We start from the raw sequence: 25750 nt of genomic DNA, 5'->3' as shown, positions 1-25750 counted from the left end.
CACCGGCACCGAAAAAAAAAACCGGTATCGGCACCGAGACACCCCTGAGAACCGGGATCGGAGCTTCCCCGAGCCCAGGGACCGAGGCAGCCCCCGGGTACCGGCAGCGAAGCCCCCCCCGGGGCACCCACCGCCGGGCTGCGATGCTTCCCGGTGCGGGTCCCCTCGCCTTCCTCCTCCGGTGCCTTCTGCTCCTCTTCGCCTCCGAGAGCCGAGCCCGGGCTCGTAAGTAGCCCCCGCTCCCCTCCTGCCTGAATTCGTGACCCTCGCGGTGTCCCTCCGTGCCTCAGTTTCCCCATCGCCCCCCCCAAAAGATAAGGAGCAGGGGGGGCTTCGAGGGCAGGGCTTGGGGAAATTGGGGTCGTGCGCTGGGTGTCGCGCAGGGCAGGGGGCTCTTTTGCAGCCCTGAGCAGGTCCCGTCTGCTTCTCACCTCCGGGAATGATGGAGGAACAAGAATTTGGGGGAAATGACCCCCCCGGAGTGAAGCTGGGGGGCTTTTCTCCTCGCCCAGCGATGATTTGGGATGGGGAGGGGAAAGGAGGCTTGGATGAGATGTCCCGTCATGACCCTACACTTCTTCTCCCCTTTAAGCTACCCAAATCCCAGGAGAGTCCATGGGGCCGGTGGCTGTTGTAGGGTGATTTATGGCTTGCCCGGTGCCAGCGCTGCATTAGGCTCTCGGGAAAGTCACCCTCCTGGAGCACAGACCCCAAAATGTGGGCGCTGGGTTCCTCGTTTTGGATGTGGGGTGAGCTGGGGGAAAAGCAGGTGGATGGATCGGGATGCGAGCGAGGGGCACGGGTACAAGGGAACGGGGTAAGGTTTCCAGCCTCTGCTTCCCAGGGCTGTGTGGAGCCCCAGAGGGCAAAATCTGAGTGAGTTTGGGTCCTTTTCCCTTCCCTGCTCTTATCAAAATCTGCCAAGCTCGGTCTGTGGCATCATTTTTTGCACGATGGGTCTGATCCCTCGCTCCACCAGGGCTCTGCCAGCCGTGGTACCCACGTTAGGAGGAGGATGGGGACATCCCCTGGAGGTGACACAGATGCTGCCGAGCTGTTTGCTCTTTGGAGATGGCAGCAGAGCCCCCAAATTGGGCATAAATCGGGGATTTTCATGAGCAGAACCACCTGGGCACCATCCTTGGACCCAGAGGGATCCAGGTGTGTTTGAGGACGGACCCAGCCTGGGGGGGAAGCTGTGGGGGTTTTGTGGCAATGGTGACAAAGAACCAGGGCTGTGGGACGGGGATGGGGTCTGCTCACCTCCTCTGCTCGCTGCCTCCCATTTCTCTCGAGGCCAAGCACCGGGGCCAAACGAAGGCAGGAATAAATTGGTTACAAGCAGGCTCATCAGCCAAGAGACCTACAGTGTCTTGGCTAAAAATAGGTGAGAAAGCAGAAAGGCTCGGGCTTCGAGGCAAGTCAGAAAAGAAGAATTTGCCCATAGAAACAGGCTATTTTAGGGGATTTACACTCTCAGCTGAGAAAATATTGGAGGCACAGGTTACTGGGCTGAAAGTGCTGCAGCCCGTCGGCTGTGAGTAATTCAGCGGCAACAGCTTAACGCAACGAAGTTTTGGCTGAGGGCATTTAAACACCAGCATCTCTGGAGAGCGCAGGGCAGTGCTTTTCCCCAGGAGCTTGGAAATTGCTCTTTTCATTTGTTTATCCCGGTGGCTTCTGGAGAAAGGGGCTCTGCCCGCCCTGCTTTTCAACTTCGCACCGCGTTTGAATCCAGGGCGGTGAGGGACGGAGAGCTCCAGGATGGGAGGAACCGGGAGGAAAAGCAAAAATCCTGCTGGTGGCCACGGTAAGGGAGAGGTGAGGGCTGCACACCCTGATTTTGGGGATGCTTTGGGTGCGGGGCTTCCCTTGGGCTCCTCAGCCCCAGCTCTGGGCAGCTCAGTGGTAATTCACGAGGCTGTGTTTGCAGAGCTGCAGGGATTTCTGGGCTCCCAAAGCCCTGAGAAGAGATGTCCAGCCCAGGGCTGAGTAAGGCAAACGTGTGGGAAGTGATCTGGACACGAGCGGAGACGTTAGGATGCAACATGTCAAGCGCCTGATGTGTTTTAAGCAGTCCCTTCGCAGCTAAGTTGCGTTCTAAGCCCTTCATAAATACCGGGCTGTCACGGGAGCGCCTGGACTTTCTGTACCAGACAGTGCTTTTTTTTTTTTTGCCTTTTTTTTTTTTTTTCTCTTTATTTATGGCTGCTCTTAAAACTTGCGCTCTGCTTTGCACAAACTGCTCGCCTGGCGTGGCAGGTGCCTGACATCCCAAATGCTGGGGCCAGGAGCCCGTCTGAGACGTGCCCCGCATGGGGCAGGGCTCTGGGGAACAACGGGGGCCATGAGGATGGGGAAATCCTGCACCGGGGCTGGGGAGAGAGGCCCAGAGAGGCACGGGGAGAAGCAAGGTGTCGTGTCTTTGCTGAAACCTGTGGCGTTTTTCGGCAGCATCCTTGCTGGGAAAGCTGGGATCCAGAGGGAAACTCCCTGCTGGGGAAACTGAGGCACGAGGCTGGGGGGGTGAGCAGGGTGGAGTGGGTTTACCCTCATTTTCTGGGCTTTTGGGTCTTGTGGGTGGTTTTGCCCCTTTCTAGCCATGGTTCAGGCTTTAGGCTGTGAGCCTATGCTGATGAGGGGTGCATGAAGGCGAACGGTTCCTTGGGGATGTAAAAGCTGCTTTTAGCCCCCCATGACCCATCAGGATCCTCATTACAGGTCTGGAAACCCCAATCTGGGAGCAGGGAGTGTGAGGGCAGGGGCTTGCACGGGCCCAATGCACAAAAACACGCTCCACCAAGCATCAGTCCCCGTATCCCGAGGGGAGTGAAGTGAGCACAGCTGAGCAAAGGAGGGTTTGGCAGCCGAAAGTGGCCGAAATGTTCAGGCAGTGGGATGAAAAACCCATGGGGACGTCCTCGTCCTCCCAGCCTGCTGCTGATGTGCAGGGGACGCAGTGAACTGGCTCAAACAGAGCATTGGGGAGCTTCAGGGGACAGCTCTCGTGGGCTGAGGGGACTTGTCTGCATCCAGGATCTGTCTCAAAGAGGCGTCAGAGTGTTTTTTGGTGGCGTGAGGGAGATGTTGGTGGGCACCGAAGGCAGCACAGGAGAGGGTTCTCCATGCCGTTGGGTTTATCACCTCAGACTGGTGTCTCTAGATGGTCTCATGGAGATGCTGCTCCAGACAGCATCTCAGAGCCTCCTCAACAGCCTCATGTGGTGCTTAAATCTTCTGGCAGCCAGAAAATGTCCCACAATGTCTGTCCTAAGCCTCCCAGGCTTTCCCCGGGCCAATTGCTTCTTTCTGTCCCCGCCGTGGCCAGAGATCTTTGCGCCAGCCCTCTCTTGCCTCACCCCCTGTCAGACTTCCCGTCTATCACACACTGTCCTTGCTGCCCAGGATGCAATTAATGATAATTAATGATAACTGAAGGTAATTAATGATAATGAGAGTAAGCCAGGGCCTGGGCACAGCCTCAAGCATTGCCTGGGGGGTGTCGGGCTCCTGCTCCTGGCACGCTCCCCAGCATGGTGTTGGCAGTGCCTACGGGGGATCTGCCAAATGCGTGGGCTCTGGTTGGGGACAGCCTGTGCCAAATCGCTTCCAGACATGAACAGGGCTGGGCCACTGGCCCCAGATCCCACCTGGGGCATTTTGAGGTTTAAGCAGATGTTCCTCACCCAGGACGGAGCTGGAGCCACCTCAGAAAGCAGCTGGTGGCCAGAGAGGCCTACAGCCCATAATGGTGCTATGAAGGGCGCAGTCCTATATTGGGGGCTCGTATATTTGGTCAGAAAGTGGTTGGATGGGGCCTGTTCATGAAGTTTTCACAACCAGGAGCTCACCCCTTCCTAAATATGCTCCCTGATGCCGTGAGGCCCCCTCCAGGTGTGGGGTTTCCAGGTTTAGGACATCGCGGCCTGGTTGTGTCTCGGAGGTGGATGGAGGAGGATGGCTCCGCCTGGATTGAGGTCCTGCAACCATAAAAATGCTCCACGGCCCAGGAGTCCTCCCTGGAAAGTGAGAAGCAATGAAAGAAGCCTCACTTGGAGTGCTGTGTCCAGTTCTGGGCTCCCTGCTACAAAAAAAGACAGGGATCTCCTGGAAAGAGTCTAGCAGAGGGCCAAAAAAGTGATATGGGGTCTGGAGCATCTTCCCTGTGAGGAGAGGCTGAGAGACCTGGGGCTGTGGAGCCTGGAGAAGAGAGGACTGAGAGGGGATCTCATCAATGTGCCTAAATACCTGAGGGGTGGGAGGCAGAGGGATTTGGCCAACCTCTTTTCAGTGGTTTGTGGGGTCAGGACAAGGGGCAATGGCCACAAAATAGATCAGAGGAAGTTCCTCACCAATATGTGAAAGAATTTCTTCATGGTGAGGGTGACGGAGCACTGGGACAGGCTGCCCAGGGAGGTTGTGGGGTCTCTGGAGATATTCAAGGCCTGTCTGGACGCCCACCTGGGCAGCCTGCTCTAAGGAACTGCTTTGGCAGGGGGCTTGGACCCGATGATCTCTGGAGGTCCCTTCCAACCCCTACAGTTCTGTGATTCTGAGATTTTGAGATTCTGGGATTTTGGGATTTTGGGATTCTGGGATTTTTTGAAGTAAAGCAGCATGAGTGTAGCGAGCATGCTGTTGCTGAAGACACAGTAAGGGAGGAGGCTGAAGGGCACGGGAGCGACGCGCTGCCACAAATGGCTTTTCCCTCCGAGTGAATCGGGAAGATAGCCAAGCCTTGACCTCTAAATGAAATTATTAGCCTGGCATGGGAAGAAATGATCCAGAGCCTCCAGCTTTTAAGCCTCCTCCTTCCATCCACCCCAGCTTGCTTTTAACCAAACACGTGCGCGCCTCTTGCCAAATAGGCGGCATAGTGCTGCTGAGATGCGGACAAGCGTCTGCTGCTGCCCAGCGCTGCCAGTCGGCTTTAATTTTACCAGCGGGCCCTTTGCAGACATGAATCAGGCTGCTTTCGAGGGCTGGACCCAAACCAGGGCTCCACTTGTGAAAGGCAAGTGATTAAATGTTTGAACGGAGCAGCCAACTGGCATGGGAGCAGCCTGCGAGCCGAGTGGGGCCGTGTCACATGGAGGCAACTTGATTTCTTCACCCTCAGCATAATTCACGAAGATGCTGCAAGCAGGGAAAAATGAAGTCATTTTCTCACCCTTTTGCAAAGTGATGATGAGTTTTTTTTTTTTTTTATTATTATTATATATTTTTTTTCTCCTTGGTATTTGCAGTTTCCAGCCATGCACTCCGCATTTTTGCATGCTTTGCTGTAAGCTGGTGCACGGATGGCCAGGAAAATGGGTTTGCTGACTTCTCAGAGGTTTGGAGCATGCTATGAAGACCCTGTAGAGGCAAGAGAGGTGAAAGGAGAGTGCCCCAGCCTGACACTGATGGCATCCACCTGAAAATCATTGCAGATCTCCACCTCTCCAGATGCAGTGCTGGCCCCACTGCACTGAGTTTGGGCCAGGCGGTCTGGACACCTGGTGGCCACCTGCTTGGAAGGTGCAACCTGGAGAAACTCGTGCTTGAACCCAGCAACCTAATGAGGAGCTCGGAGCTGCTGGCAAACCCCTAGGGTTGCCCTTTCCCAGCAGCTGCAGAGGATCTGCTCATAGCAGAGCATCACTCGGCTTCATCCTGAGGATGCTCAGGAGCTTCAAGAGGGATGGCAGCCCACCAAAACGTGTTTCTATCAGGTTTACCTGGTCGGAGGGAGAAATGCTGGCGTTAAGGACGTGACATCTCCAGCTTGGGCAGCAGGAGCTGGGCACCGTGCCTCGGCAAACAGCTGTCTCCCCCTCTGCCCTCTCCCCCAGGGCGCTGTAAGGTTTTAAAGGCCCGTAAATACTTCAGGGAGCGTAAACATCTCAGCTGCCTTCCAGCAACGTAATCGCCCCAACTACCTCAAATCCCCTCGATGACATAACCTTTTAAATCACCTTCGGTTTTCAGTGGGGCTGTAAGCACTTAAACCACTCATAACACACGGACAGGCGTGTGCTTATTCACCAAAGGGCCTAAGCAGCAGCGTGTCGTTCCAGCTTTTTGGGGTTTGGGGACACGGCACGGGGACAGCCACCAGGCTGCGGTGGAGTTACGGGGTCCATGTTCGTGTAGGTCTGACCTACATGGGGCTGGAGCTCGGCCCCGTAGGGCCAGGTGATGCTTTTTGGTGCAGACATTGAGGATGGCTGAATTGGGCTTTCTGGTCAAAGCCCTGGGTTGGTGGTGGTGATTATGGACCCGCACGTCCTCAGGACTTGAGATCCTACTGAAGGGCTGGTGTTCATCTTCCTCCTCTCTCCCCCACCTTCTGGCCTTTCTGGGGGAAATCCAGTCCTGCGGTGTCACCCTGAAGACACCTCTCCATCTCCAAACGAGCACGTTTTATGCTCCAAATATTTTATACTCCAAACAAAACGTTTCAGAGGGACGACTAATTTCTGCAAAGGCAGTCCAGCTTGCACGGCACTGCTGCCCTTTGGTCAGAGGGGTCCCAGCCTAAAGAAACAGGCAAAAACGTGGCAAAAAGATGGATTTTGGGGAGTGTCTCCGGGTCTGGGCTGGTGGATGGGATGTGACCATCAGCTTCTCGTGGGTGATGGCACGCAGCTACCGATCCCTCCTTGCTCTGCTCGTCACAGAGGGAGGAGAGCTGTCCCGGGGGCTGTCCCTTTCCTCACACAGCTTCTCCCCGTTGTTTTTTAGGGCCGGATATGTTCTGTGATTTCAACGGCAAGAAGTACAGCCCAGGAGAGAGCTGGCACCCCTACCTGGAGCCCCAGGGGCTGATGTACTGCATCCGCTGCAGCTGCTCCGAGGTAAGTCCCAGGGCAGGGTGCCCCAAGAAATGAGCAGGGTGCCACCACCTCAGGGCATTACAGGCTGGTTTTGGGGTCTAATCTGACCAGAGAAGCCCCTTCCAGTCCCATGGGGACATAGGATTCATATATTTAATTTGGATAAAGCCCCATGTGCCCCCGTAGGTGTTGGGGTGACCTCATGAGGGAGTTGTCCTTCTCCTCTGCCGAGCCCCCTAGAGAAAGGCCAAGAAAGGGGCAACTTTGGGAAGCTCTTTCTTTCCTCTTGGGGTGAACGTGTAGATGGAAAAAAAACATTTTTTCTCTCCCCAGAATGGGAACACCAGGTGCTATCGGATCCAGTGCCCGGCTCTGCAGTGCGCCAGCCCCATCACGGACCCGCAGCAGTGCTGCCCGCGGTGTCTCGGTAGGGGAATGTCCCTTGGGAAGGGGATGACAGGAGCCAAGGGGGGAATTATTTCATGGTCAGAAGTTCCCATCCCCCAGAGCTGCCACAGCTGGGGCTTGTAGCTGTGAAAAGGGGACAAAAAAAACCCTTATGGGGGTGGGTCACTCCCTGGGGTCACCACGCCAGTGCTGGACACACAACGTCCTTGTCCCCTGCTGGGTTTTTAAGCCAAAGAAACAGGCTAACAAGCTCTAAAAAGCTGGGAAACTGAGGCACAGCGGCCAGGCAGCAGTGACCACTGCCCTCATCGCTCTTGCCTTCCCCCCAAAATGTCATTTTAACGTGAAAGGACCCTTTAACAGACCGCTTTCTCCAGCTCCCCCCATCCTGAGAAGCTTTGTAGGGACAAAATGTCAGCTCACAGCTCAGTGACAAACCAGAACCCAGCATGTTAACCGGATCATTTGCCTGCAAAATGTGTTGGATGCAGGAAAAAAAAAAAAAAAAAAAAGAACATTTTTGAAGATTTTGCATGAAATTCTCAAATTTTTCCCTGCCTTGAATGGGATGACCTCCAACATCAGCCAGAGCCAGATCTAAAGGGCTTCTCCCATGGGTAATTAAATCCCACTAAAAATGAACGACACTTGTCTGGGTTTTACCTTTGTGATGAGCCCATTCCCCAACAACTTTTGGGGTGTGTAAAAGGTCCTGGTCCTTTGGGGCTGGTCTGGGGGGGGGGGGATCTGCTGCGTATCCATGCTGGCAAGGGCTGGCTCTCACCCCGCTGCTCTCTCATCCTCTTTTCCAGAGCCAAACTCTCCCTCTGGGCTCCGGGCACCTGCCAGGTCCTGCCAGTACAACGGGACGACGTACCAGCAGGGCGAGATGTTCACCACCAGCGAGCTCTTCCCCAGCCGCCAGCCCAACCAGTGTGTGCAGTGCAGCTGCTCCGTAAGCCTCCGGGGAGCCCACGGGAGGTGGGGAGGGGGTTTGGGGGCTTCTCCTGCACCCCTGCGACGTCCTCCTAGGTTAAAAACCTCTGCTGTGCTGAGCCTGAAGATCTGGTCGCACCATTTATTAGCTGGAAATCCCATGGATGGGTTCAGGGCTGGCACAGACGGGGATCCATGGGGTGGGTAGGGAGCAAAACCTTGTCCCAGGAGATGGAGATTGGTCTCTGCAGCACCCAGCTTTTCATGGATTGCTTTTGGATGCTTTTCATGGATTGCATGGATGGATTGCTTTTCAGCTACCTTTTACCAGCTCTTCAGGGACATTCCTCCTCCCTGAGCCCCCAGCGATGTCTCCTGAGATGAAGCTTGGCTCTGCTCTGCCCAGCCCTCTCCCGCGGGCTGGAATCCTGCAGAAACCCGTCGAAAAGCAGCAAGAATCACTCGGGGGGGGGAAGGAAGCAGCCTGGACGGAGGTGATGCTGAAGGTGTGCGGAGCGTGGGCCGCACGAGCCAGGAGCTGAGTGTTGGGAGATGGCTGGAGGAGTTCTTTTTCCTCGGGAGGCAGCGAGGAAGGGAGTCAGAAAGTGCTGGACTTGGACGCTGCCGTAAAAAAGAGGGTGGCACAGACATCACTGATGGTTCCAGGCTCCACTGGGCTGAGCTTTGCTTGCAGCAAAGAATTATTCTGAGCTCGGCCAGGGAAAAAAGAGCAGTGAAAGAACCCAAACCATGTAATTTTTCCATGCCAGGAGCACGCACGTGCTGGTTTTCGTCAGCTGATGCTTTTGCTGCAGTGTCTGCGATACCTGGCACACCTGGCCTGAGCCTTTGGGGTCTGTGTGAGCCTGGGAGCAAGGTGCTGGGAGCTAGGTGGCAAGAGCAAGAGCTTACACTTGGAAATTATCAAGGAATCATGGAATATCCCGAGCTGAACCCATGAGGATCATCAAGTCCAAGTCCTACAGCTTTTATACAGCTTCTGAGGCTGGTTCCTCTCTTACCGACCTCAACTGGATGCCAGATCGCCTTCTGATGGGGACAAACAGCATGGAAAGAGCCCTCAAGAGCCCTCAAATGCAACTGTGAGTGCCCACGTGGCCCTGCTTCCAACCCCACCATCACCAGGACCTGCTGGTCCCGCTCGGAGGCACTGGCTCTCGCTCAGCCTCTGTTTATCGGGATAATGCCTTGGATACAAAGGGGAAAATAAAAGGATGACTGTGAGCCTTGCAGCAGTGGGGTCTTGCCGGGCTGTGTCTGATGTTGTCAGCTGTTAGAACAGCTGCGGGAACAGCTGGGCTAAACGTCTTTGAAAACCGTCCTGAGACCGGGGCCTCCAGCCCAAATCCTGCTTTTTTTTTTATGACGTGATCTCTCCCGCCTAGGGCAGGTCTTCGCTGCGGCAGAAGGAGAAAGGAGAACGTGGTTCCCTGGCCAAGCTCTGCTCCCTGAAGGTCTGACCCACGTGCAGGTCCCTAAAGGGTTTGGTTGACAGCGACCTCCACGAGATCCACCAGATTTCTGCCTCCTCTTCATGGTGGCTTGGCCCTTTGGTGGCAGAAGGAGCTGCTGTGATTTAGTTTTTAAGGACATCCTTGGTTGTCCTCTTGCTTTCCATTGAACAAGAGCTTGGTGAGACCCTGGAGGAAATTCCTGTGTGGCCTCGTTGTTGGGCTCTGCTTCTGGACTGCTCAACATCCCCGCCAACCCTTCTGCAAGGCAGCAAAACCCAAAAGTTTGCAGATCTGCTGATCCAAGTGGGACTGGGATGCGCTCAGGTCAAGACTGGCCTTGGCTCGTGGTTTTCAGCTGGTTTCACTACAAATTCTCTCCAAAGCAACCACCAAACCAGTGGAAGAGAGTCTGCACCTGAACATCCACCCACAGCTCTTGGCCCCGTGCCTTTGTTCTTGCTTCTGGTGTTATTGGATCGCCCAACACAAAGGGTTCAAAATCCCAATTCCCCTCTCCCCCTACCTCCTGCAGGTCCTCGTCCTGGGATCTGCTAGGGAACAGGTCCTTGTGCTGCTCTGAGTTGGTGTTACGGAGAGTTTGCAGATGTGTGGTGGCTGTTTCAGAGCTGGTGGTGCTAACGAAGCCCGAGGACGAGGCACTACCTACCCCGTGTTGGGGTGGGATGTTGGATGAAGAGCACGGCAGGGCAGATTTTCGGCTTTTGCTCATTGGCAATTCATGATATTTGAGGATAGCTTTTTGGGGTGTTGACGATTCCTGCTGGGTCTGCAATTTGAAGTGCTGCCACCCCGATATTGGGACAATTCAGCCCCGTCTAGACCTCGGTAATACTGACAATGCATTTTTTTTTGGCTCCTGTCCCCTAGGAAGGCCAGATTTACTGCGGTTTGGTGACCTGCCCGGAGCTGCTGTGCTCCTCTCCCCTCACGGTGCCGGACTCCTGCTGCCAAGTCTGCAAAGGTAAGGGGGGCACGGACCCCGTAGGGATGGTCCACGCTGCAGGTGCTCTAGGGAAGCTTCTAGAACAGCCAAACCCTAGGGAAAAATCCCCAATCCACCTAAACTGAGCTTAGCCTTCGCTCTCACATCTCTCCAATTTGCTGCTGTTTCCCCTAATTCATTTAATACCAGAAATATCTGAAGCTGGAAGGCAATGGTGACCCCCTGGCCATGGCCACAGAGCGACCTGTGGTGCCTCCTCCAAGCTCTCCCCTCTTGCATCCCATAGCCCCAGCCCCTATTTTTTTTTTGGGTTGCTGACTGCTGTTGAAAAGTCAGCAGAAAACTGGGCTGGGGTTGCCTCTCAGCACCATGTGGGGTTGATTCTTCCTTGTGGTAAAACAAAAGTCGCTGGGTTTTGCGGAATCACAGACTTTCAGGTTGATATATTTAAGACTGTAATGACCTCATGAACAAGACAGACATTTTAAAATATTTTTGGTGGCGTCTGTACGGCCTCGTTGAGTTCACCAGGAGCAAAGAGATTGCCCCGAACAGAAGGAGAATGTTTTGCTCCAGCACAGACAGATTTCCAGAAGAGCTCAAGTCCCACAGAAAGCCCTAGGTGAGGGCCAGACAGTGCAACCAGTGTGCACGTTGGGAAGAGCAGAGTTTGGTCCAGATTGGGTTGGTTGTGGGACACCAAGAAACCCACTTTTACGGAGCTGTGGGCACCGCCAGAGCTTCCCTTGCACTCAGTGCCATCTGCTCAGTGTTTCATGAGAAATGTCTTTGAATTTAATGCCAGATCATCCCCATCACCTCAGGCTCTACCTCTGGGGTATTTCCATGCCACCTAATTTCAGAAGGCTACAAAGCCAAGTCTTTTTTTTTTTTTTTTTGGAGCTGAGCTCTCATTAACCATCAGTGGGGATAAAAAGGGTTTTGGCGCGTGACACAGAGAAGCCATTTCTTTGAGTGATGTGAATTGCATATTCAAAGCTCTCAGGGGTCCAGCACCCTGCAGAGAGCTGGTTTTAGTCAGCTGGACCCCAGAAAACAAACCCTCCTCCAGATCCAGCCCTGCTGCGTTTCACTGGACTGTGTTTTTTTCCTTGCAGATGGCTCATACGAGAAGTCCGCGGAGGAGGAGCCCCTGCAGTTAAACAGAGGTGTTGTACGTGACGTTTGCATTTTCAAACCCAGAGCATTGCTTCTAACACAGCTCAAACAAAGCTGTTTGCCCTTGGCCATAGCCTTCACCAAAGGAAAAAATTAAAAAAAAAAGCCCATAGTAGCTCTACTATGAACCACTGACACTCGGTTTGCAGTTGAGTCGTGCTTGGGGGACTTTAGGTGAGGGCTGCCAGCACGGGCTGAGACCTGAAAGCACCAGGTGAGGACTCTTGGCCTCTCCTCTGGAGCATCTCTGATGGCTTTGGAAGAGCAAAAGTCCTGTGGGAACTGGAAATCTTGGGCGCTTCTCCTCTTCCTTAGCCAGTGGGTTAAAAGAATTGAGAACGGAGCAATTTCAGAGGTGACCAACAGCCAGATATGACCCTTACCCATGGAGTTAGATGGCCCAAATCTCTCTTTGGGGGCTTTTCCTCCAGATGTTGTTTTTTTCCTCTTCCCCCTGGGCTCAGGGGTGTCTCCCCCCAGTTGTATCTCCCAAAACAGCCAGTACTGGAGCTGGCCGTGAGGATTCCTTCCCCAGGCTGTTTGTATCAGCAGCCCCAGCAAGGAAAAAGCAACTCCCTGGCTGCCGAGGGTTGATTCAGGGTGACATTTCAGAGCTGGGCAGCCCACGCCAGGTCTGTGGGATTAGGTCACTTACAGCTCCTGGCCCTTCCCTTTTCCATACTGCTGGGTGAGCTGCCAGCATCACACCTCCACCACCTATAAAACCTCCAAAATAGACACAAGGGGACCCTTTGTGCTGCGTGTCTTGTCCCAGCCTTCCGCTCTTGGAAGCCTGGGATGTTCCAGGGGTTTGGGTCCTGCTGGCTCCAGCTCCTCACCCGTATTCGTGGTGCCAGCCAGGTGAGAGGGCAGGATATGTCCCGTCCTCACCTCGCTGATCCTGGGTGGGTCGTGCAGATGCCCATCCTCAGCTGTCCAGCGAGTGTCTAGAATAGCCCAGCCTATTTTAGGACCCCAAATGTCTCCCTGAGGGGGCTGTGTTGGGCTTGGGGTGCTGTCCCGATGAGGGAAGGTGACCCACATGCAGCCTAGGAGGTCACCAGCGTGTAGGGCATTGGCACAAACTGCTCAGGACCCTTTAGATGGCAGGCACTGAGAAGGTCCCCAAACCTTCCCATCCTGACGGAGAGCACCGTGAGGTTTTTTTCCAGCACAGCCTGGGTCTGAGTCCTGTTCTTTTCTCTGCCGGTCCCCAGAGGCACTCGCAAGACCAGTGCTCGGGGGAAGCGATGGGCAGGAAGCCCCTCGGAGCCACGGCGTCCACCGTTCTCAGCTCCTCCCTGGAGTTCATTCCCAGGAGCTTCAAACCCAAGGGAGGAGGTGGCACCACCGTGAAGATCGTCTTGAAGGAGAAGCACAAGAAAGGTAAGGGACGGAGGGGCCGGGTGCTCTGTCCCTTGCCTGAGTTGACTTCTCCAGGCCTCGGGACCCCAGGGAAGCTGTTTCAGCAGCAGTTTTCCACCACTGGCTGCCACCAGACTCCTCCACAGCCAACCTCACTCAGCCATCTCCAACCTGGTGGCCCAGCCCCTGTCCCACAACCTGGACGAATCCCCAACCACAGGAGTAGGGGAAGGTCGGTCCTTGGGGTGTTTTGGAGACCTTGGGACCTGGGAAGGGAGGTGGGCAGCTGGAAGACCTCACGTAGTCCTTCCAGCCCCCCCTGCTGCAGTGGGACAGGGGGGTCCTCCTTGCACCTACCTTCAGTGGGGTGGGTCTGTCCTGGGGCCATTGTCATCCCCCTGGAGGGGAGAGCAGAAAATCAAGATGGGGAGACAACCGCATGGAGACAAAGGGGAGAAAGGCAGGTTCCTTCTCCCCCTGGGGGCTCTCCTACCGCTGTGCCTCCAGAAGGGCTCTTTCCAACCCTTGGAGATGAAGCCCTGGAGGAAAGCTTTGGGACCTCCAAAAATTTGCATGGAAAAGTCAGCAGGTGGCACTCTTTGCTGTGCTTGGGGCTGGCGATGGCCTTGGAGGGACCCTGGGCTCCCAGAAGCCAGGAGACAGGTGAGGTCCTGCCCGCAGCTACCCCTCACCTCCCCTGGGGTGCTCGGCCCCATCCACCTCCACCTCCTGGAGCCTCGTCCCCTGCTCCTGGGGCACCTCCTGGTCGGGGTGGCTGCGACATCCCCGTGCCCACCGTGCCCTGGGTGTGCTGCTGGTGGGCTGAGGAATTTGGGATGTTGTAAAAGGTGGCAAGCTCCAGCAGGCCCTGGGCGTGCCAAGAGGAGGAGGATTTGCTTCCAGGGGTTTCAGGCTCTTCTCTCTGTCTCCTCCAGCTTGCGTTTACAACGGGAAGACCTACTCCCACGGGGAAGTGTGGCACCCCGTCTTCAGGCTCTACGGCCTCCTGCCCTGCATCCTGTGCACGTGCAGGGACGGTGTCCAGGACTGCCAGAAGATCTCGTGCCCCAAGGAGTATCCTTGCGACTACCCCGAGAAAGTGGATGGGAAATGCTGTAAAATATGTCCAGGTACGTGGAATCCCACCTGCTCCTGCTGGCTCTTCCATTTCCTTCGTGGTTGAAAGCCCTAGGTGTGGAGGTGAGGAGGGTTTCACATCACTGGAGGCTTGAATTCGGGCTGGGTGTGCAGGTTCAGCAGGGCAAGCACTGAAATAAAGGCTGTGCTATCCTGGAGAGCTGCCCCACAATGAGGGAACTGCTCCGATCCCAAAAAGTCGCGTGCGTTGGGTGGCTGTAGTTTGGAGAAAGACGCCTGAAGAGGTGCGTGCCAGCAGTCCTCAGACAGGTAGATGGTGCCCCAGGCCTCCAGCTGGGACACGAATTCAAGGGATTAAATTGTGGCAGCCGAAAAAATGCAGGTTGGAAATTAGAAGGGGATTCTCCAGCTACGGGGTGTCCGTGGCACACGTGCTTTGGTTTGAGTTGGGGTTAAAGTCCCCATCCCTGGAAGGAACGGGTTACACACAGCTTTTTGGGGTGTACCCGGTGGGACCAGGCTGGTTGGGACACGGTGAGGAGGACCTCATTTTTCATCTTTAATAGGTTTTGGGTCTCTCCGAGGCTTCTAGGTCTTTGGAAAGCCATCCATCTGCAACCACAGTCCTGGAAAAGATAGATCAGGGCATCAGATCTTCTCCTGCTCCCGCTGGAGAATGGTTTCTAGGTTATCCCTCTCCATTCTATGATTCAGCATTGGGTGTTCAGTTGATGGACCACCCACTGCTTCCCTAGAGAGACCTGAGCCTCCCTGAGCCTGGCTGCAGAGGCAGGAATTGCTGGGTCATCTTTGATGAGCTCCTTCGGGGTGGTTTCACGGAGGGGTCTGGCCAGGGAGAGCAAGCGAGGGACGTTATCACATCAAGGAATGGGGGCAAGCGGGCTGCAAAATAATTTCAGCTGGGATTTTTGAGGTTTTCCTTCTGCCAAGCAGGGAGGTGCTGGGACGGCCTCCCCTGGGGAGCGAAGGGCAGAAGCTCAGCTTGTTTTAATAAGGTTTGTGATATGTTTATGAGCAGGATTTATGACGTGGTGCCTGGTGGGAATGGGATGTGATGACTGAGCAGAGCCCTTCCAGTCTTGCGTTCCCATTATAGCAGGTCTCTCCGGTTTAAAGCCTACAGCTTTCTCTGCTGGGATCTTGTCTGCTCTTCAGTCTTCATTTAGTTCCAGTTTAACACTCCGACCCAGCCAAAACGATTTTTTTTTTTTTCTTGCTTTCCAGTACTCCCAGATAGCAATCACACACCCCGCTCAGCCAAGCTACATGCTTGTCCCTTGCTTCGCTGCACGGCGGTTTCGCCCGTCTTTTAATTCCGGGCACTTTCCATGACTGCCCTCCTCGTGCTCCTTTGTACGTGGGAGCTTGGAGAGAAACACCGACTGCTTTCTGGGTCTTTATTCCTCCTCCTCAACGTGCTGCACACCGTTGGCCATCGAGTGGCTCCGGCGTGAAGCTCCGAGGTTGTTAAACACCTCTTGTGCCTGCGAGAGCGTTTAATTCCTTACCAAATGCAGCCCTGGAGGAGGAGAGGTTTGGTGGTCAGGGATGGAGACCCTGCACCCAAAAGCCGTGGTTATCCCACATTGGGTCACGCTGGGGCTGTAGGGTTGAATGCTTTTCTTCTGGTTGCTGAAAAAAATCCCAATTTGCATCCCGTTAATTTGGGATTCCCATCCCCTCTGCCCTGGTGGATGCGAGGAGTGGCTCAGGACCACCCCAGAAAGCCTGGGGAGAGCAGAATGGGGCCCAAAATAACCCTCCTACTAAAATAAACCCCACGTGTCTATTTATAGCCCAACTTTCTTTCGAGTAGTGTGAAAAGCTCCAGCATCCAAAACGACTGGGAGAACAAGGCTAAATTCAGCTGAGCCGAGCTCCTCTGCGTTCCAAGGACCACAACCAAAGGCAATAAATCTCCTTCCAAAACCATGGGGGATTCTTAATTACTCCAGAAGCAACAACAACAAGAAAATTAGCGGCTCTTCTTCAACGGGGGGGGTGTTGAAGAAATCCCCCTGGGGTCCCGGCGGTGGCGTCCGGGGCCGAAAGAGCTCAGCACGGGTACGGGGAAGGGGCTGGGGCTGGGGTTGAGCCCACCCACGGGGCTGGGACGGGCGCCGTGCCCAGGCAGCCCAGCCGCAGCCCTGGCTCCCGTGCTGTGGGCTCGTCCCTCTCCGCTTCGCTGACGTTGCTTCTTCGGGACGGGGAGCAGGGAACCCAGCCCGGGTTTTCGCTGCGTGGCGATGGCACCGAGCTCCCCGCGGTGGGTTTGGGGGATCCAGGTGGAGCACAGCACCCTGCCCCGTCCCTGCTGGGGTAGGGGATGCCGAAATTAAAGGGAATGGAAAATATGGGGGTGAGCAGGTCTACAGATCCTATATCAACGTCGCCTTTTGCTTCCAATCTTGGTGTGGGTGTTGTGGGGCTGTCGGGATCCCAGCCCAGCTCTGAGCCATCTCCCAGCTCTGGGGAGCAACGCGACGTCCCACAGCATCAGGCACAACAAGGTGCCACCCCTGGGTGCTGAGGTGGCCTCTTCCATCCTTCCTGCCCCTCTGCACGGCCCTAATTAATAAACTCTGCTCTCCTTTGTCCCCAGAAACCAGAGTCAAACCCACCGACGAAATCGTCACCGCCCAATGCGGCAAGAACCCCAACCGCGTCCTGGTGTACATGTTCGTGCCACCGAGCTCCGAGACCTCCAAGGAGGTCCTGAGGACGATCGCCATCGAGAAGGAGCCCTCTGAAGAGGTGGAAATCTACAACTGGAAGCTGATTAAAGGTGAGTCCCGTAACGAAACCAGCCAGCGATGGCGAAAGCGCGTGCAGAAACGCGGTGCTTTCCAAGCTTTGTTCAACTTTTCAGGCTTTTTTCTAGCGGTGCTCCAGACCTCGTGTAGTGAGTCGAAACCTGCTGACAGCAGGCTGGCGTTCCTAACCCTCCCTTTCACACTCTCTTGCTGTCATTGCATGCAAACCAGGGCTTGGAAACCGCTCTTGGTCCCAGTGTACCCAGTGGCACGCTGTAACCCTACCCGGAGGCACAGCACGTGGGCAAACAAGGCGGGGGCTGCGCGGGGCTGTTCCTCAAAACCTGCCTGCTTCCATGCCAAACACGCACGGAAAACAAACAAGCCAAAACACTCCAGTCACTCTGCAGCCTTAGCTTTTGCTCCTTCTTCTTTTTTTTTTTTTTTCCCAGTCCTCCCACTGCTGGGAACAAAGCTTGCAGAGCTTCCCCAAAACGCGTGCGGGGACGATGAGTTTTCCCCAGCCTGGATTTGGACCCGTAGGTTGTTGTGTCCTCCAGCAGGGCACGTAAGCTGTGAAATGACACCGATCTGCCCCCACACCCAGCTGTGCAGCACCCAGAGGAGCCTGTCTCCACCCAAGATGCGTGGTCCAGTAGAGATTTGCGTTTGGTTTTTGGGTGCCCGAAGCAAGACCCAACCCTGAGCCTCCATCGGAGGTTCTCCACCCCTTGCAAAACCTTGGGCACTTGAGGTCCGTGGAGCTGGGTGTCTCAGAGAGCAGATATTTGAGTCTCCTGGGTGTGTTTTTGTCTCACCTTGCTCCCAGAGGAGCTCTCAGCCCTCTCAGGGCTGTTCTCCCAGCCACCTAGGATGACCACAAGTGGGTAGCCATCAAAGAAATCACCTCCAGAGATGTGGAGCCGTGGCCGTCACCGCGTTTCCATCCTCCCCTTGCCCTCCTCCGTCCCGCACGCTGCCCCTCTCCCCGTCCTCCCCCCAGCACGCCGAAGCCTCCCTCACAATGGCACCTTGTAGCAGGAGGACAGCTCTGAGCCTGCACTGTCTGGGCCCCACCGTTTCCTCTCCTCGCCGCTTGGCAGAGGTCGCCACCCAAACCTTTCTTGCCACCTTCCCAGGCCAAAAGCTCCGCGTCTGCACGCAGCTCCCGAGCCCTGCCAGCCAAGGACAGGGGAGGCCCTTGTCCCCGAGGCCAACACAGCTCTTTTGCTTGGCAGAGGGAAGTGTTACTATTGGGAAAGAGCATGAGCTCAGGCACATATGGATTCCACCTCGCCATGGTCCATCACTCTACCAACAGAGCAGCGTGTGTGGAGAAAAAAAAGCCCGCGAGGCACGCCTGGAGCCCGGCCAGCTGCCTTTGTACCAAACCTACGTGGCCTCCTCCGTTCCCGTGCTCCACGGGGCAGGACTCAGCAGGAGAAGCTGGCAGCAACGCCCAGCCCCAAGCTTGGCCCAGCTCGCACGGGTCGTGGTGGGGGCTCCCCTGGATTTTTAGGGGTCTGGATGGCTTGGGGGGGTTTGAAACTTGACTTTCTGATGTTTTGGAGAAGGAATTAGAAGGCAAAAAAAGGAATGGATGGGATCGGCGTGGTTCAGAGGCTGTGTCTTCTCCTTCCTTGTGGATGCCTGGCTGTACGTGGAGGTGCAAAACCCCAAGGACCTCTTCCCCCGTGCATTAGGCAACACCCAAAAAATTCCTTTCTCTCCCGAAACCCTGCAGCTCCAGGCCCACCAGCGATCCCCTCCATCTCACCACACCGGCGTGCCCTCACGCCTGCTGCGTGCTTGAAGGTCTCCTGCCACGGAAACTCTGGGATCCAGAGCCACAAACCCTTTCTGTAGGGAAAGCTTCTCCTGGCCCGCAGCCTCCCTGCGGCTCCAGCTCTTCCCATTTGCTCTGGGTACAAAGCAGCCTCCTTTCCCCGATGAATTTGAAGATGCCACCAGCTCCTGCCTGTGCCCTCTCCATTTTTTTTCAGTCTTCCCTTGATGTCAGCAATTTCTGGTCCTTTGGTCCTTCCTGTGTCTTTGCTCTGGGCTCCCTCTGTGTCTTTCTTAAGTGCAGAGCCCAAATCAGAGCACAGGGCCCTGATCAAAGCTCTCCCCTCTTCTGGTTTGGGTCTCCTACACACGTGCACCCACGTCTCCATCCACCTGCTGATGCTCTCGGGTCCATGTTCTCCCTGGGGACATTTCGGAGGTCTGTAGTGCACAGACGTGGCTTGTACCAGCACAATTTGGGAGCCAGGACGCTGCCTGGTGTTCCTCTAAGGCTGAACCCCGTAGAAATGCCCACTTTGTTCATAGTTTAGCAAATCCTGACACCATTTTCCTGAGCCTTCGCTCCCAGCCTGGCACAACGCGCCGCATTTCTGCAGCCACGGTGGTCCCCGCGTGGAGCAACTCGTCCCATCCACGCATTTTGGGACGGGCAGAACACCTCTGTGGAAGAGCCTCTCTCTCCCTTCCATCTCCAAAATTAGCAAGGATGGATTGCTGCCTCTGGTCATTAATTCATTCCTCGTGCTTCCTGGTACTGGGATCTATCTGGGTTTGGTCTGGAGAGCACCAAGAAGGGTGGCGAGCGCCGGACAGCCCCGGTGCCTCTCCCCAACTCATCCCATAAAAGCCAGGGTCTTTGGGCAGCTTCTGCTGGCTGTGAAATGGCACCGACCAACCTTCACCACCCCAAAATGCTCTCGTTCTTCACCAGCTCCATCCCGTGCTGGCTTTTCCGTGGCCGGTGGGCTTTTCAGATCCTCACCACCTCGCACCCTCCGTGCTCCACGTCCTCATTCCTCCGCAGCTCCCCAGCTCCTGGCATTTGTCAGCAGTGGCCAAAGGTCTCAGCCAGCTCTCCGGGGGCTCTCGGGTGAAAATTATCTCGGTCGGTTGATTAAAAGATGTTTATCTCCCGTGGCTTTTGTTTAAAATAGCCTCCCGGTTACTAATGTACTGGAAAGTGCTCCATTAGCCACGGGGGCTACAAGCACACCCTCCTGCTCCTTTCTAAGTATAGACCAGGAGGATTTATTGAACAATTCTGCCTTCCTTGCGTCATTAAGAGTTTTATTATCCCCATCCAGTACCTTCTTTTCTTACTAGTAGGACTCCTTTATCCTGACCCACTCGAAGGGCTTATTAATAGCCCGGCCAGCCGCATATTTCTCCCCCTGCACTTTAACTTCCTGTGCTCATTTTCCACAGCCCGCAACATCTCGTTTTTACGCATCGCTTCCCAGTCGTTACGTGCCCTTTCCGTGCGTAATTGCTGCTGGGAAGAGAGAGGGAAAGTTCTCTCACCCAAACAAGGGGACCACGCCGCCCCCGGAGAGATGCTGGGCGCACGGGAAGAGGCTGGGCGAGACGCGGGGAAGGGGGGGACCAGGCATACCTGCCCCCCTTCGTCACGCCCGCGGGCGAGGAGGAATATCACGAGCCCTAATCCCACGGGAAGGTCGCTTCTGTTGCTAAATTCACACTCTGCTTTGCTCGGGTCAGAGCTCTGAATCAGTCACAACCCCCCCTTAACGGGACGGTGCTGGCGCGGGCAGAACCATTTGGCTGCGCTGAGGTCAGTCCCGATTTCCTGCCCCGGAGGAGTTTTAGGGCTGGGGGCAAAGGAATGAAAAAAACTTGATGCTCGTTGCTTCGAGGAAAAGGGAAGTGTTCGGGGATGGAGGGGGCTCTGCGGTGTCCCCATGGGTGGGGACTGAGAGGAAAGGGGGGAGCTGGGATCCTGTTGATCCCGGTGGTTTGGGGGGGATCAGAGCTCCTCCAGGGCGAGATATTTTCCAGAGCAACGAAATCTTATTGATTCCACCTGCTCCGTGGTGTTGTAACGCCGTGTTCCGATTTGGTGAGTAATGGCTGTTTGGAAATGAGCTCGCTGCCAACCCCGGAGGCTGGACATCCCAAATTCCCAGCAGGTTTCGGTGGCAGGACCCCGGTGCATCCCTGGTGCCCATCTGGCCCTTTAGGTCTGACGCCTCACATTTCTCTCTGCAGGGATATTTCACTTGATCCAGACCAAGAAGATCAGCAAGCAGGAATTCAAGCAAGAAGCACAAAACTTCAGGCTGATCACCAGGACGGACGAAGGTAGAGAAAAAAAAAAAACCAAAAACTCCCCTCCTGCCTGGCCCCAGCACCCCGAGCTCTGCTGACGTGCGCTGGCCGTGCCTCCGAGGCTGCCCAAATTCAGAGCAAAGCGTCGGGGAGAAGATTTGGGCAAACCCAGCGGGGCCAGGGCTGAGCTCCCTTCACACGCAGAGCCTGCCCTCCTGGTCAGCGGTCACATTTTCACTTTTATGGCACTGGAAAAGGGCAGCCAGCTTTCTAAAAGTGGCCGCGTGTTTGTGAAATCCAAAGGCTGCACCTCTCCAAAGCCCGTAAAACTGTTTGATTTTTATATCTAATCCATCTGGCATTACGGGGGAGAGAGAGAAAAAAAAAATAAAAATGATGCGAAGGATTTGAAAGAAAAAAAAAAAAAAAACAACAAAAAACAAACTCTGAAATATCTTTTAAAATCATTCTTAATGTTCTTGGATGTGCGTAAATGTTACAAAAAAGCAGGAATGCCAGTGCACATGCCGAGAGTGCCTGTGCAGAGCGCAACTGCCGTGCTATTTCCCGCTGGCTGCCTTTTCTCCTGGGCTGGATTAAAATTTAATGGGTCAGGCTGGGATCGAGCCCACTCCCGCATTGCTCAGCACCCATGGGACGGGGTCTTGGGTCGAGCCATCCCGCCCAGAACCTCTGGCTGGGGCAGGTGGGGATTTATTTTCACCTCCAGCCCATTTTCGACATCTCTTGGCCAAACCCTGAGGGATTTTCAAGCCCCCCTGCTCCCAGGTTGGGCTTTGCACTGGGATGGGGTCTCTGGCACGTGCCTCAGTTTCCCGGGATGAATAACCCTGTTGGGAAACCATCCCTCTGCTGCCACCGAGGATTCTCGGAAAGGACTGGCCGGGGGATTTCTCCACCACAGGAGGTTCATTCAGGCAGAAAATATGCCCCCAGGGAGGGCTACGTTCGGGCTGCGTAATCCTTGCTGGGATTACGCGGGGGTGACCACCTGGAGGGGATGCGAAGAAGGCTCTGAGCCTCCTCCAGCATCGCTGGGGTTGAGGGGGGTCCACGGGAATTTTGGGGTTTGGGGGGAGTGAGGAGAGGGGCTGGGGGCTTGGTGCCTCTTTTTTTGGGGTTGTGTTTGCTTTGCAGGGAGGTTGCAGCCCACTGGTGGTGCTGAGGGGGGGCCTGGGGGGTTTCTCCTCCTTTTTCAGCTGCATTTTCCCCACTGCAGGTCATTGCGAAGCCCTGTAAGAGGAGCTGAGGCTGGGGTGGCAGCAGAAAAACAAGTGTAAATGTGTTTTTTTTCTGAGCAATCCCCCCCAAAATGGGGCTGACAGCTATTGCCCCGTGCCAGCAAGGCGTACAGAGAAGCACACCCAACTATGGGCCACAAATCACGAATTTTGGCTTTGTGGAAGAGTCAGAGGACAAACAAAAACCCTTCTCTCCCTGAAATAAAGGGGCTCACCCTAAACCCAGCTATGCTGGGGGGCTGCTTGCCTGCTGCATTACCTGGCCATGAGTTGGATCTGGCCCTCTGCGCTCCAGCTAAAACACGTGTGGAGGAGATGATCCCCATTTCGGAATGGGAAAAGTCTTTTTGAGAAAAAAAACACTGAAAACGGGTGCTAATGAGTGTCCTTCTCTGCTCCTCCAGGTCACTGGAACATCTTCCGAGCCCAGACGTCGGAGCTGAAGATGACAGAGAGCCCAGAGAAAGAAACAAAGAACTTGTAAAGGAGAAACCTTTAACCTAGCTATCGATTTATCTACACCCACACACACATACACACCTACCCATATATAGGAAAAAAACCCAAAAAACTCGCATTATTCAGTAGACTGGCACAGCAATAAGAGGTACACTAGTGTAAAGGACAGCAACTCCAGCAGAGGAACCCAACCGAACCGCCACCGCCACCGCCGTGCTCAAGGGGAGAGCAGCCACGGCCACGGCCATCCCCTGCTGCCAAAAACGCCGGGTGTGCAGCGGGAGAGGCAGCAGAGGGAGGCCTGGTGCAATGTGAAGAGAGGAGGAATTCCCGAGGAGCAGCAGGAGCCAGCAGCCAAGCAAGGCAAGACCCCGCTCTGCACCGCTGCCGGCGTAAAGGTGACCTGCAAGGAGAGAAAAAAAACCCTCCCTGCCTCCTTTCTCGGAGGCCCTGCGAGCTGCAAAGGGTTTCTTTGGCTGAAAATCCCCCACAGGGTATTTCCTCGAAAGTTTTTTCTCCTCTGTTTCAGCTGGGAGAGTTTTGGGGGGCACTTTCCCTTTTTTTTGGGGGGCGCTTGCCCATTTTTCCCTTTGCAGGTCGTGGAGAGATGCGATTTTCGGGAGGCACCGGTGACGCCGCGGAGAAGAAGCCGGGACCCTGGGGTGGTGGCACAAATTCGAGGCCAACAGCAGCACGGCTGCTTTTTTGGGGGACGGGGGCGATGCCACCCCGCTGCTGGTGCCACCCCCGTCTGTCCCCTGTCCCCTCTCGCCCCCAAACACTGCACTAAGGTTGCTGCTACGCGTGTTACGATGCTCTGTATTTATCTCTATCCTATCCTACATGCTATATTCACAGGAGGGGCATCTCCCAAAGGGCCACCAGGACCATTGCTGTAGCGTGGGGAGGAGGGCGTGCAGCGGCGCTGCTCTCCCCCCCCCCCGACTGGAACCAGCTTTGGGGGATTTTCAGGTTGTTTCGGTTACAAGGATTTATCCCCGGTTTCCTGTTTTATCCCGTTTTGATAAATCTATTTATTTGGAGATCCGGAGCTTGTCGGATAAAGCTGATTAAAGCGTCTCTTTTTGATTCACCCTCCTGTGCCGGCTCTCTTTTCCCTGCAGCCTTTCTCCCACGTCCATATTTTGGCAGGAGGGGGGTGCACGGGGCAGCCAAGTGGCCCTACTCTTTCATGGCACGATCCCACACCCTGGGAGCCACCTGCTTTGGCCACCTGGATTTGGGGAGACGTTTTTTAGACCCCTCACCCAGCAGCTGGGGCATCACCTGGGGCATCATCCTGCCCCGGGGCAGCACTCACCGATGGTGTTTTGGGGCTGAGAATTGGGTTCAGGGCTGGTAGCAGGTTGTGGGGTTCAAGCTGGAGGCAAATTTGGACGGAGGAGCATTGCTGGAGCATCACGAGGGCGCAGGCAGGTAGCAAAGCATCTCCAGCCCCAGCAAACACACAGCGAGGAGCAACTGGGGCTAACTGGAGCAGCTGGGAGCCCTGCACCATCATCCAGGTGCTGGGGCTGTTCTGGTTAAAGTTGCCCAGGAAAAAAAACCTTTCTGACCCCTTTTCTTTCTTCGTTTCTCCCAGGACAAACCCGACCCCATGGGACACCCTACAGGGGAGCGCTGGGGACGTGCACGAGGGCTGGTGACATCCTCGGCACGCAGCGGGGCCGAGGAGGGGCTCAAGGGGTCGAGGTGGGAGCTCTCCTCTGAGGGTTTCAGTGCCCTAGGCTGTGCCCTAAATGACCGTGCCTCCTACGGGGGATTAGCACTTTTAATAGGATCAGCAGCCACCGCTTCAAAGCCAACATCTCGCAGCCGGTGGCGTCACCTCCTTGGCACCTCCCCGTGTCCCTTGGCAGGACCCAGCCCGCTTCCACCCTGGGCCACCAAGATGGGGCTGATTTTATGGCTTTTTTTAATGGATTTTTTGGGGTCTGCAGGGGACATTTCCTGGGGACATCCCGTGGGTCCCACCGCCCCGACCCTGTGGTGTCCACATCTTGGGGACCGGAGGGGTTGGGGACGTTCCTGGTGTACCCAGGACTGAGGCCACCCTTATGGTGCGTGGAGCCATTTTTTACCTTTTTTACCTTAAAACCATCCCTCCACGTCCTAGGAAGCACACGTAGGGTGTCAAAACCCATAAATGCCACGTCAACCCTCACGTAGGGTCCTTCTCCTTCGCAGGGCTGGGCACGGTGATGTCCCCTCTCTTCCTAGGCCAGGGCTGGTGTCTGGGGCTCTGCCGGGTTCCCTTGGGCAGGAGATTTGAAAACCCGGCCGTGGTTTCATGGTTTTCTTTTGTAGGACCCACATCTCCTGGCACTTTGTTCTTTAGGACCCACATCTCCTGAGATTTCTTCTTCAGGACCCAAATCTCCTGCTGGCCCTCCTGGACCCCTCTCCTCTTATTGGGGTCCCCGGTGTGTGCAGTAGGAGCATCCCCTTATGCCATGGCCAAAGCAACCTGAGCTGGGCCATTTTTGGTCTCTTCGGGGCAATTTTGGGCACTGGATCCAGGTCGGGTCCCCAGTACCAGGCAGGTTGCACCAGGCTGGACCCATCCCAGCTGGAATTTACCCCAAAAAAGTGTCCAGCTTCAGGCTGATCCATCAGGGACCACCAGAATTAGGGGGAGCATCTCCATCCCTGGAAAAACTCAATCCCTGCCCGGAGAAAGCCCTGAGCAACCCGGTGTAGGGTCAGAGCTCGCCCTGCTTGGGGTTGGACCTCCTGGGGTCCCCATCCAGCCTGAATCACCCGGCGGCTCCACGCTCCGGGGCCGATGGCAAAGTCAGCACCAGAAATCTTGGCTCTACCTCCGGGGTCTCGGGGTTTTTTTTTTACGTCAGAGCCGTGCTATTTCATGCTCTATTATCAGGTTAGTCAAAACACGGCC

The 25750-nt window shown here is 55.4% G+C and overlaps 1 protein-coding gene across 4 annotated transcripts; it reads left to right on the top strand.

Moving 5' to 3' along the window:
* Positions 1-23915, top strand: CHRDL2 (chordin like 2). Of its 4 annotated transcripts, none has more exons than XR_011097990.1 (11): positions 1-225; positions 6727-6839; positions 7152-7245; positions 8039-8181; positions 10526-10619; positions 11720-11775; positions 12998-13166; positions 14081-14275; positions 16867-17049; positions 18256-20615; positions 21050-21140. XR_011097990.1 is itself a non-coding variant. In XM_068687134.1 (11 exons), the coding sequence occupies exons 1-11, from the start codon at positions 144-146 to the stop codon at positions 22853-22855; spliced, it is 1302 nt and encodes a 433-aa protein (XP_068543235.1). In that variant the 5' UTR covers positions 1-143; the 3' UTR covers positions 22856-23915. The 4 variants fall into 4 exon arrangements, 2 of the variants coding, with proteins under 2 accessions (XP_068543235.1, XP_068543131.1); XM_068687134.1 differs by lacking the exon at positions 18256-20615 and adding an exon at positions 22776-23915 and having other exon boundaries at positions 21050-21142; XR_011098012.1 differs by lacking the exon at positions 1-225 and adding an exon at positions 1576-1810.
* The last annotated feature ends 1835 nt before the right edge of the window (positions 23916-25750 follow it).

Source organism: Anas acuta, chromosome 1 (genome assembly GCF_963932015.1).
Source record: "Anas acuta chromosome 1, bAnaAcu1.1, whole genome shotgun sequence".
NCBI classification, from domain to species: Eukaryota; Metazoa; Chordata; class Aves; order Anseriformes; family Anatidae; genus Anas; species Anas acuta.
The sequence above is the reverse complement of the archived record's forward strand: the minus strand, read 5'-3'. Positions and strand labels throughout refer to the sequence as shown.

Coding starts and splice junctions, on each gene's coding strand:
- CHRDL2 (XM_068687030.1), top strand. CDS start 144: ATGCTTCCCGGTGCGGGTCCCCTCGCCTTCCTCCTCCGGTGCCTTCTG. Junction 226..6,726: donor CGAGAGCCGAGCCCGGGCTC/GTAAGTAGCCCC, acceptor GTTGTTTTTTAG/GGCCGGATATGTTCTGTGAT. Junction 17,050..17,469: donor CAACTGGAAGCTGATTAAAG/GTGAGTCCCGTA, acceptor TTTTTTTCCCAG/TCCTCCCACTGCTGGGAACA.